Genomic DNA, 12,387 nt, shown 5'->3' on the forward strand with positions numbered 1-12,387 from the left:
ACTTCTAAATTTTTTTACTATTCCTCAATTATTTACATTTAGTATACATTTTAAATTAAAAACAATTTTGATAAACAAATATATTTAATATTAACTAACTTATTAAATTTTATCAATTTTATTAAAAAGAATCAATTATATAAACATATAATTATTTTCATTTTTATTTAACTTATATAAATAATATTTATCATCTTCTAACTTATTAAAATTTACATAAAAATATAAATTTTCATCTTCTAACTTATAAAAATTTACCTAAGAATATAAATTTTATAAACATAATAATATTATTTATCATTTATATTTATCTTATTAAAATATTATTTTTGATCTTCTAATATTTAACTTATACAAATAATATAAAGAAAATACATGATTATTTTTTATTTAAATTAAACTACTTATATTATTTAATTAAAATATTTATATTTATACATAAAAAAACAGAAAATCAAAAAATGCAGAAAAAAAGCACGAAATTGGGATTCGGGGTTCTGAATTCCGGCAGGGCACAGTATTCAGGTTCATTTGTGTAAATATATTGGGGGAGGGTTTCATTTTTATAATGTTTTTTAAAAAATTTCATAAGAGTAAAAATTTCCGAAGTTGTTCCTGTTAGACGGATCCATTGGACTATGAAGGATGGGCAAGGCCCGTGTCGCTCATCTAGAGCTTACTATAAAGGCATAGGCATTACTATCCACACCCTCCATTTACCATTTAAGCTTTCTACTTTTAAAAAAGTTTTATTCCATTAAAATAATCCTAACATTTGACATTCTCACAACACAAACAAAAAACAAAAAAACAAAAACAAAAACAAAAAAAAAGCTTGTTTTTATTGTATGCGTGCTCGTGATATATAGTAGAAACAAGTTTTCGTTGTCTTCTGGAGTGTCATACATTGTGTTTGTGCACGAAATATACAACAAAAATAAGCTTATGTTAAAACGCCTGGCAGCTTCTATGGGCGCACCTTGGTGCGTTATAGGTGACTTCAATGCTGTGTTACACGACCATGAAAGGAAGGGTGGTGTTTCTACATGGCTGAGAGGGGATCAAGACTTCAAAATTTTGTTAATGAATCAAATTTGGTTGATATGGGGTTCCATGGTGCTCCATACACGTGGAAAAGAGGAAATATTTTTGAACGCTTGGATCGTGGCTTAGTCAACCTTGATTGGCAAAGGATGTTTCCGGAGGCTGATGTGTTTCATTTAAACCCTCTTAAATCTGACCATTCTCCCATCTTGGTCAAATTACAATCCTCCGTAAGTTATTGTAGAGGGAAACGACCTTTTCGTTTTGAGGCCGTTTGGCTCACACATCAGGACTTTCCAAATGTGGTGAGACGAAGCTGGTCGGAGCATAACGAATGGTCCAACAGAGTCAGAAACGTCCAATGCTCCTTGACTAATTGGAATAGATCAACTTTCGGGAACATATTCTTCGCCAAACGCAGATTAAGGCAACGTTTGAATGGTATCTCCTGTAAGCTTATGCAGGAAGCAAACCCTTTCCTTGTCAACCTTCAAAGACGACTCTGGGCAGAGTATGAACAAATCCTTGACAGGGAAGAGATTCTTTGGTTCCAAAAATCTAGGTGTAAATGGCTGGAACTGGGAGATAGAAATACTAAGTATTTTCATGGAACGACCCTTATTAGAAGACGCCGGAATAGGGTGGTTACACTTCAAAATGATGATGGTGTGTGGGTTACGGGGAAAAGCAACCTTGAAGACATGATAAACAATTTCTATAAGTTACTTTTCACGGATCCAGGTGACTATGAACAATTCTGTTTATCAAACTCTTTCCCAAAGTTAGATGCGACTGATATTGATAAGCTGGCTTGTCCTATTTCAAATTTAGAAATTCAGAATACCTTACGAAAAATGGGTAGTCTAAAAGCCCCGGGCCCTGATGGTTTGCATGCCATTTTTTATCAGTCCCAGTGGAACATTATTGGTCAGACCTTGTGTGAGTTGATTCATGCCATTGAAGCCTCCCCGAGCAAGGTTGCAGAGATAAATAACACTCTCATCACACTTATTCCAAAGACAGAAAACGTCTCTTCGCTGAAGCATATGCGTCCGATTAGCCTATGCAACGTCTCCTACAAAATTATTACCAAAATCTTATCAAACCGGCTGAGGCAAGTGATGGCTGACCTTGTGTGCCCAAATCAATGTAGTTTTGTGCCGCAAAGACAAGCCTCAGAAAACATCATTATCACCCAGGAGGTAATTCATTCCATGAAGAGAAAATCCGGGAATAAAGGGTGGATGGCAATCAAAATTGACTTGGAAAAAGCATATGATCGTTTGAATTGGAATTTTATTCGTGATACTCTCACAGATATTGGTTTACCCCAAAACTTTGTTGAGTTGGTCTGGGCTTGCATTTCAACACCTTCGTCCCGTGTGCTTTGGAATGGTGAAGCTTTGCAAGAATTTCATCCTTCTCGGGGCATCAGACAAGGAGATCCTTTGTCCCCTTATTTGTTTGTGCTGTGTATGGAGCGTCTCTTCCATATTATTGAAGTTGCAGTGGCTCAAAAGCTTTGGAAACCAATTTGTCTATCTAAACAAGGCCCTCCTCTATCTCATTTGGCCTTTGCAGATGATCTTATCCTTTTCTCTGAGGCCTCTCTTGATCAAGTAGAAGTTATCCAAGCCTGCTTAGAGCTTTTCTGTAAAAGCTCGGGTCAAAAAGTGAGTCTTGAAAAGACTCGTATTTTTTTCTCTAAAAATGTTGGGTGGTCAGTTAGGGAGGAGATTAGTTCCGCCTTGGGTTTTCAACGGACGGATAATCTGGGGAAGTATCTTGGAGTCCCAATTCAGCATGACAGGGTTAATAGAAGATTGTATTCTTCTATCATTAATAAAGTCAATCAAAGACTGAGCTCATGGAAGGCGAAAACTCTTTCCTTTGCAGGCAGACTCACTCTCACAAAGTCTGTGCTGGCTACTCTCCCAATGTACACGATGCAGACGACCTTTCTCCCCCGCAAGATTTGTGACGATATAGACAAAGAATGTCGATCTTTTCTATGGGGTCACAAGGGAGAACAACAACGTATCCATGCTGTGGCTTGGTCCGTAATTTGCAAACCAAAAGCAGAAGGTGGCCTGGGACTGCGAGATTCCCGAAAATTTAATAAAGCACTTATGATGAAGAACGGGTGGTCTCTATGTACTGATCAGAGTAAGCTGTGGGTTCAAGTCATTCGCGGGAAATATAAATGTGGTTCAACGCATATCCCTATGGTCGTTAAAAGGCCAAACAGCTCAAACTTCTGGAGAGGGATTTGTGATGCATGGGAGGATATACAGAGCAACATGGCTTGGAATATAGGTGATGGGAAACTGGTATCCTTTTGGCACGGTTCTTGGCTCCCTTCACGTACCAAACTAGTGGATAAAGCTACTCAGCTGGTTCCAGCAAACGAAATAACTAAGTCTGTTGCGCATTATGTTTCTCCTGGAGGAAATTGGGATATGGATCCAATCAGAGGCTTGCTTCCTAACTCGGCGTGGAACGAATTGGTAGCGTATGCTCCGCCTTCTCTAGCTCCCGATGAAGACATATTGGTCTGGGGTGCAGCGTCGAATGGTCGGTTCTCCTTAAAGTCGGCCTATCACTCTCTCCGAGATACTACGGATCGTATCCCTCTCTTCCAGATTATCTGGAAGTGGAAGGGGCCAGAACGATTGCGATGCTTTCTTTGGAGGGTGGCACATTCAAGCTTATGTACGAATGAATGGCGAGCGTATAGAGGTCTAACTCAAAGTGGGAATTGCCCTGTGTGCAATAATGAGAGTGAAACCATCATACACATTTTACGTGATTGTATTGAGGCAAAAGAAATATGGTGTGCAATGGGTACGGAAGGCCTTCTTAACGAGTTCTTCAATCTACCACTGTTGACTTGGCTTCAGGAGAATTTAACCCACGTAGACCCCCGATGGTGCCTTAGTTTTGTAATTATAATGGATTCTTTATGGCGAGCAAGGAATACTATTGTCTTCCAACAAGGAAATTTTCACAGAACTCGAATTGTGGGTGAGATTAAAGGAAGGGTTGATGAAATGACAAAGGTTTTTCTAAAAGAGGTTGTAAGTGATAGAAGACAAGATGCTCTTGTTTCGGTTGGTTGGAATTTTCCTCCAGAAGGCATATTGAAGCTGAATTGTGATGGTGCAGTTGATGGAAATTCTATAGCAGCTTGCGGAGGAGTGTTACGGGATAGTTCGGGAAATTTTATCTTTGCCTTCGCAGGAAGGTTGGGGACATGTTCTGTGGTCCAAGCTGAGTTATGGGCAATTTTTCATGGATTGCGGATCTTTATTGAGAGAGGACTTGCTGACCCGATTATAATTGAATCAGACTCCGCTCTAGCAGTGAAGTTCCTTAACGAAGGATGTTCAAGAGAAACGTGCTATTCTCTGGTCAATCTCATAGTTAATATGACAGGCGATAATCTAGAGGTGAAGTGTGTCCATATACTTCGTGAGGCCAACCAGGTAGCAGATTGCCTAGCTAAGAGGGGTATAGATTTTCTGGATGGGATTCAAATTTTTAGCTCACCCCCTCCGTGGGCGAGGGCTCCTTTATTTGCTGATTCTTCTAATGTAATTTTCCCTCGTGGATTTTAGTTCTTGTTTGGGCTTGTTTTAGCCCCGTTGTTAATCAAAAAAAAAAATCTATCTGGAATACATATCTCAAAGTGTATTTGGTTTTACATTTTTGTTATTTTAATTAAAAAATAATGGAAAAAATAATAGTTTAACACTCAGTAATTTTCGGTGCTAAATTTTTCAAAAATTAATTGGTAAATTAATTTTAATTGTCTGGAACAAGTTAATAGTGAAATAACAAATAATTTGATAAATATATGTAAGGTGAGAATATAGAAGAAATAAAAATGAGATACAAATAGTCGTATAAAATATATACAAAATGTGATGTTCAACAACAAAATGCAAAATATAAAGATATAAAATAAAATGCAAATAATAAAATCATCGTCGAGTTTTTTTTTCCCTCTAATGAGTGTCTTGCCAAAGGAAAAAATCTATATTCAAGTTCCTTGGGTCCAAGATCAATTCTAATGGTGATAGTGAAAATTTATAAGGTGCGTGTTTGGTTCAACATTCTATGTTACAAATTTTCACGTCCAAATTTCATATTTATGAAAAAGTTATGAGGAGTTATTTCTGCTTCACTTGAAGAATCACGTCACAAAATTTAAACTAAACACGCACAAACTTGAGTAAGAGTAAAAATATAGAGAAAGTGGAGATAAACGGAAGGTAAAGAGATTGACTTAACATTAAACTGAAAATAAACATTGTCAATATAAAATAATTTAACATAAAAAATACTTTTTAAACAAATGTAGTTAGTATTATATGCACCATTCATTTTTTTTTTTTTAAATATATCCAACAGTATTAAATTTTTGGTTCACTGTGAACCTTATGAAGTTATGAATAACGGTCCATGGTACTTGTGACGAATAATCTTGTATGGGCCTCCAAACGTACACTATTATTATGAAGTGGGCTACAGACTCTAAAGCACTCATGGGCCTCCAAACGTACACTTTTGGTACCATTTTATTTAGGTTCATGATATATACACTTTTTTTTTTTTTTTTTATAAGTATACCTCATTTTTAAAAAAATAATTAAAATTTTAAAATATTCTTAATTTTTTGTTTTAAATTTTTTAATTTTACATCCACAATATTTAATTTAGTACTTTTTTTTCACACATCTTTCCTCCTTTTTTCAATTTTTACATGTACCCTCTTATTTTTCCTTCACTCCACCTATTTTGGTAACATGTGAAAATTGAAAGAAAAAAAAAGTGTGTGAATAAGAAGAAGAAAGTAGCAAATTGAAAGTTGAAAGTATAAAATTAATTTTTTTTTAAAAAATTATAATATTTTATAATTTTTTTAAAAAGAAGGTGTACTTATAAAAAAAAAGAAAATATATATATCATGAGCCTTTTATTTATTACTATTAATGTGTTTTAATTTCTAATTCTTCTTGCTGTACCTTTCGAATTGCACCTTGAAGTAAAACCCAATCGAAGACCAAAGACTTTGTTTGTTTGTTTGTTTGTTTTTCTTTCTTTTTTAACTTTTTAACTTTTTAACGGAAGACCAAAGACCTAAAATATGATATTTCCTAAATTCTCTTTAGCCTGCCAGCAATATGAAAAGCTGTGTGAAATGTAGAAATTACTATTTAGACATAGGACCTTCATTCTGAATAATCAGCAATTTCTTGAGACAGAACAAGTGTCTTAAACTTGTACAAGAAATTGTATAATAATTTGTACATCATTATTTTTATTTATATCACTTTTCATCACATTGTTTATTAATAATAAAAATAGGCACAAAAATATACTATTGGTCTTAATTCTTAAGGTATGACTGTCCCACGTTAGTGATCTAGCTCTTTATTCTCTCACAAGCCATCGGGTTGAGATTGTTGACCAATGACCATTGAAAATTCCCAAAGCTCCACAAAAATGGACTCATGCTTCACCAGCCAACCATCCATTCACAAATAAACCAATTCAATTTGAAAAACAAAAGTGTTAAATGATAACAAATAGAAACACATATTTTTAATGCACTTTTTACTATTTATTAAAAGTTTATTATAAATTATAAGATTTATGAGTAAATAAAAAGTGAGACCTATTGTAATTTCATAATATATTTTAACTAATAATAAAGTATATTTAAACCAGTGGGATGGAAATATTTTATTAGTATTTCTAATTTGAAAAGGTTGTATGCCAACCGGTCGAGAAATAATTGTCTACATTTTAATTATGTTAAAAATATACTAAATTAACAATGATAAATAAATTATTATATGATGAAAAAAAAAATTTATGTCGGCTATCATAAAATAATATCGTTAATTTATTTTAGGAGTAAGTTTTCTTTTACACTCAATTATTAAGCTTCCGTTTTCTTAAAAAGGAGAAGTTAGATGAAATATAATTTTAGATTAACATTTTAAGAATAATTTTTTTTTCTAAAAGAAATAAAGAAATGTCTTTACATTAACTAGTTTTAGGAACTTGTCTTTTTCTCTATTCTAAATTTCAAGAACTAATAACTTACTATCCTGGAAATTTTAATTTAAACGTAATATTTAAGTTGTATGAAAAATATGAAATTATCAACATTTTTTTTTTTAACTTTATCAAGTAGTTTTCAAGACTGATATAAATCAACTTTCACCATTTTTTAACACCATATTCTGCATTATATTCTCATAAAATTCAATTCTAATAAATCTGATTAATGAATAATTTAATGATTTTTACGATAAAATAATTTCATAAATATATAATTAATATTTATTAGCATTTATTTATTGTAACAACGCATTATAATCACTATGTTTAATGAAATCATCAACTAGTTGTGAAACAATAACTAAGAACCTAGGATAATATACTCACAATACTTAGATATATATATTATAACATATGCGTGTGTATAAATAAATAAATAAATATATATATATATATATATATATATATATATATATATAAAGAATCTATTTATTTTAGAAATAAATTTATCTAAATCTATTTCATTTAATAATTTATGTTATATATCAAAATTTTTAATGATCTAATTATTAAATTTAAAATTCTTAATATATAAATCAACTTTACCAATTTTTAAAAACTTTTAAAATTATTTAATATTTTATTTTATTAATTCAAAATGATGAATAATCAAAATTATTTTATACATTGATTTTATTTAAAAGTTTTGAATTGACAAAGTTGAATGTACTAAACATAAAAAAGTTAGAATAAAATAAAATTAGAATTAAATTAATTGCATTGACTTTATTTAAAAAATGAAAAATGAACAGTAGTTGTATTATTTAATAAAATTGAGAGATTAAATTGTATAAATGAAATAAAAATTTAAATTATAATATTGTTTTTTTTTTAAATTATAATATCACTTTAACCATAATTTTTAGGATGTACAATATAAATATCTCAACTTATATAAAATTTTATCATAACAAAGAAATTAAATATACACACGTTATCAAAATAATTAAACATAAATTACATAATCTCCCAGGTGAGGTACCTAACTGTTTAATTACATAATCTCCCATGTCATCCTCACGGGTACTAGCTTCTTAAACATAATCTCACACGTCATCACCCCCACCCCAACACACATTAAAGTACTTGGAAATTTGTTTTATAAGGTTTCTTCAATTCTTTTAAACCCTTTTTGAAAAAAAAAAATAATAATTAAGAAAATACAAGCATATTAAAAATGGACCACAAGTCAATTGTGTTAGTTACGTGGCTTACGCAATCGCTTACATAATATTTTTTCAACTTTCGTGAATCTTCTTGACAGGGAAAGTTTCCTTTATTCATACTTCATATTGTTCTAGATCCTTCCTCACCTGTAACGTTCCGCACCGCATTCTGCATTCATATTCATATGCATTGATCAACCAAGTACGCGGCACCGTCTAGTCGTCTACATTAAATGAAATTAATACACCCCATCAAATTACCATTTTTCTTCTTACTGTCCCCACATGTACCTATGATATGAAATGAATACTATTATATATTTTTTTAGTTCAACACGTATAACCTGATCATTAATCCTGACTCTATAAAAAGAGAAGACCTTAGACAGTAGAAATCCATCACAAACAAAGAAATAAGGAACCAGCTATAGTTAATTGTTTGATTTGAAGTGCTACAAACAATGGCCACAAATCAGGAAGAGGTGTCACTTTTGGGAGTAACTGGAAGCCCATTTGTGTGCAGGGTTCAGATTGCTCTCAAGTTGAAGGACATTGAGTACAAATTTTTGGAAGAAAATTTGGGCAACAAGAGTGAGTTGCTCCTCAAATACAACCCAGTTCACAAGAAGGTTCCAGTGTTTGTTCACAATGAGAAGCCCATAGCAGAGTCTCTTGTGATCGTTGAATACATTGATGAGACATGGAACCAAAACCCCATCTTGCCTTCAGGTCCTTACCAAAGGGCCTTGGCTCGTTTCTGGTCCAAATTCATAGATGACAAGGTAACCCATCTTTTCTTCTTTTCTTGCTTTGTGCTCATTTATCACCAAATTGAAATCTTGGAATGTTAGAGAATTCAATAGTCAACTGTCAATTACCGTGAATGTTTTTAAGAATAATTTTCATTCTATCAACTTTGTCTAACAATTATCATGATTTGAAACTCATGAAATTGTATAGGGTTTTAGTGGGATTTTAAATTTTGGGATAGGGGAAATTGAGTGTTTCTTGTTTATTAGACCATAATTTAATTACTTGTGTTTTAAACAAATAATTTCCTACCAGATACATCATTCAAATAACATGTAAACATGATAACATAGGATATAGGTTAATCCGGAATTAATCTGTGTCATATTGCTTCTATGTAACTCTATCTAAATTCTGTTTGCGCTAATTATCCTATAAAGCAATCACTAATAGATACTCTGATTTGTGAAATTAGGTTGTGAGTGCTGCATGGAAAGCTGTTTTCACGGTTGATGAGAAAGAGCGTGAGAAGAATAGTGAAGAATCATGGGAGGCACTGCAGTTTCTTGAGAATGAGATAAAGGACAAAAAGTTCCTTGGAGGAGAGGAAATAGGGTTGGTAGATATTGCTGCTGTTTTCATTGCCTTTTGGATCCCAATTTTCCAAGAAGTAGGAGGGTTGGAGTTGTTCACAAGTGACAAATTTCCCAAACTCTACAAATGGAGCCAAGAATTAATCAACCACTCTGTTGTGAAAGAAGTGCTTCCTCCTAGAGACCCACTTTTTGCCTACTTCAAAGCCCGCTATGAAAGCCTTAGTGCCTCAAAATAGATTGTTTCATAAGGATAGTTGTGAGAAGCACTAGTGTCTCATTGAGTTGTTGCTGTTTTGAGTTTCTTTTCAATTTGATTATTACATTACATGTGATGTGATATATCATACCTTGCAATATTTTCCATATTCCAATGAAAAAACAAATAAAGAAATCCTAGGATCTTGTTTGTCTCCATTTTCTCTACTTTATTAATAAGAAAACCAATTTACTCTTTTTTTAATGTGTATTTTGCACCTATTATTATTTAAAGTTCTCTTTATTTTATTTTATTTTATTATCTATCACTATTAAAGCCATAGTAATAGGATTTCAATCTGGACTCTTTAATATTACTTCAACCTATACCCACTTGGCCCTCTATTTTTTAAATTCACACAGAATCTATTTTTTAAATTACTTAATGAGTAAAACGAAAAAGAAAAATAACAACAAAAATTAATTGCAAAGATACTAACTTATTTTTAACAGACTCTTATTGGATAAAATTTATATAAATTTCAATAAATATACAAAAAGAATTTTTGTACAAATATTGGATGGTGATCAGATGGATATGGTGAATACTACTCTGATTTTCACGACTACTAAAATATATAAGTCTTTAATTTCATTTAATAAATCTCATTATTAAATTAATAAGAATTACAATAAAATAACATATTAAATATAAAGTATTAAAATATATTATTAATACTTTCATCATCTCAATATTCTCTCTTTAGATCTTATTTATAAGTGGAGTATTTATAACTCAAACCCTTTTCATTGACCTGCTCCGACTCAAAAGAAACTTTTGACATGTTCATATTTAACAAATCAGTGATTTAGGTTATTCTTGAAAATGTCTCAACCCAATCTAATGCAATGTATTTAATATTTTTTTAAATATTTTATATTATTAACATTATTCCTCCACATAATAAATAATATTTTATCTAACATAATATTATATTAATATTATTTATCTTAAAATATACATTATAATAATTGTAATTCTATATTTTGATTTTATAATTCATATATATAATGTCAAAATTAATATATTATATTAACAAGTCAAGTTGATGTAATGTTTTATCATGTTAAATATTAATTAAGTTGGGTTAGAGTTACAAAATTGATTTTATAAAATTTTTAGGTTGGAAAAGATCACAAAGCATCTCGTCCCAATAATATTCCTAGACGTAAGGGTGTTGAAGTTTTGTTATCATTATATATCCTTTTAAATATGTAGTCCTCATATTTTTATTTGGATGATTTTTTTTATATATATTTGGGAAGTATAATTCTTTTTTGTTAGGTTAGTCCATTTTAAAAATATAATAATAACTTCAGTTGTAACTCTATCTAAAATATAAATCAAACATTAATATTTAATTAAGAAATATAAATATTAAATTATTTGTATTAGTGACTTTCTATTATTTTTATTTATAATTATTTTTTTGCTTAATAAAGATGTATAAATTCTTTTTACTAAGTGAATCTTTATAAAAATAAAATAATACATCTATTCAGAACTTCATATTTAAGTTAAAAATTAAATTTCATCTAAAATTAACATATACATATGTGAAATCACTTATACAGGATAAAAGAATTGAGTCAAAATTAGGTATGATAATCTAACCCACTCCTTGAGTACCTGTCCTAATTTAGACGGGAAAAATTCATATTTATTGGATTCGAGTTCGAGTTTTCACCCGATTGATAAAATCGGGGGCGAGAATGTTAATACTCGCCCCGGCCCGTCCCTGTACCCGCCCCCGCCCCGCTTAATAATATAATTAAAAAATTATTTATATATATAAATCAAAATTAAAAATATTTATATGTAAAAATTTGTATTATTTTATTTTTCTTTTATTTTTTAAATTTGTTTATATTTATTTAAAAAATAAAAAAAAATAAAAAAGATAAGAATGGGGGCGGAGTGGGAAAATCCAAATTCTGTCGGGAACGAGAATGAATACCTAGATTTTACCTTCGATAAGTATCGAGAGTGAGGACGGAAATAGTTTAAATTTGCGGGAGCAGAACGGGGGCAGAAAATATAAGAGAATTTCTACGGTACCCTCAGTAAAAGAAGGGTACCGGTACTGTCGATGACGTGTCGATGATATGTCATTTACGTGTAAATTTAAATCACTTATAATTTTATAATTATTTAAAATTCACATATCCACGTCAATTAAAATGAAATTCACGTTTTTAATTTTTTTTCGGAGTGTTTGCTTCGTGTTTCTTCCTTTTTTTTTTTTTTGAAATGTTTGCTTCGTGTTTCTTCCCTCTCAGCGGGCCGGCGAGCGAGACGGCGAAGGCTCGGAGACCGCGATTGTCGGCGAGTCGTGGAGCAGGAACGTGGTAGAGAGGGAGAGGACATCAAAGCGGCCATGGAAAGTGACGGTGGCGCCGGGGGTGACGGAGGGTTGACAGAGAGTGACGTTGGTGACGGTTCC

General features: G+C 31.5%; 1 protein-coding gene across 1 annotated transcript; it reads left to right on the forward strand.

The window, feature by feature from the left end:
* The first annotated feature begins 8,627 nt into the window (after positions 1–8,627).
* LOC109791471 (putative glutathione S-transferase) lies at positions 8,628–10,148 on the forward strand. Its single transcript, XM_020350768.3, has 2 exons — positions 8,628–9,124; positions 9,568–10,148. The coding sequence occupies exons 1-2, from the start codon at positions 8,804–8,806 to the stop codon at positions 9,922–9,924; spliced, it is 678 nt and encodes a 225-aa protein (XP_020206357.2). The 5' UTR covers positions 8,628–8,803; the 3' UTR covers positions 9,925–10,148.
* The last annotated feature ends 2,239 nt before the right edge of the window (positions 10,149–12,387 follow it).

Source organism: Cajanus cajan, chromosome 4 (assembly GCF_000230855.2).
Source record: "Cajanus cajan strain Asha chromosome 4, NIPB_CcT2T_4, whole genome shotgun sequence".
Lineage (NCBI taxonomy): Eukaryota > Viridiplantae > Streptophyta > Magnoliopsida > Fabales > Fabaceae > Cajanus > Cajanus cajan.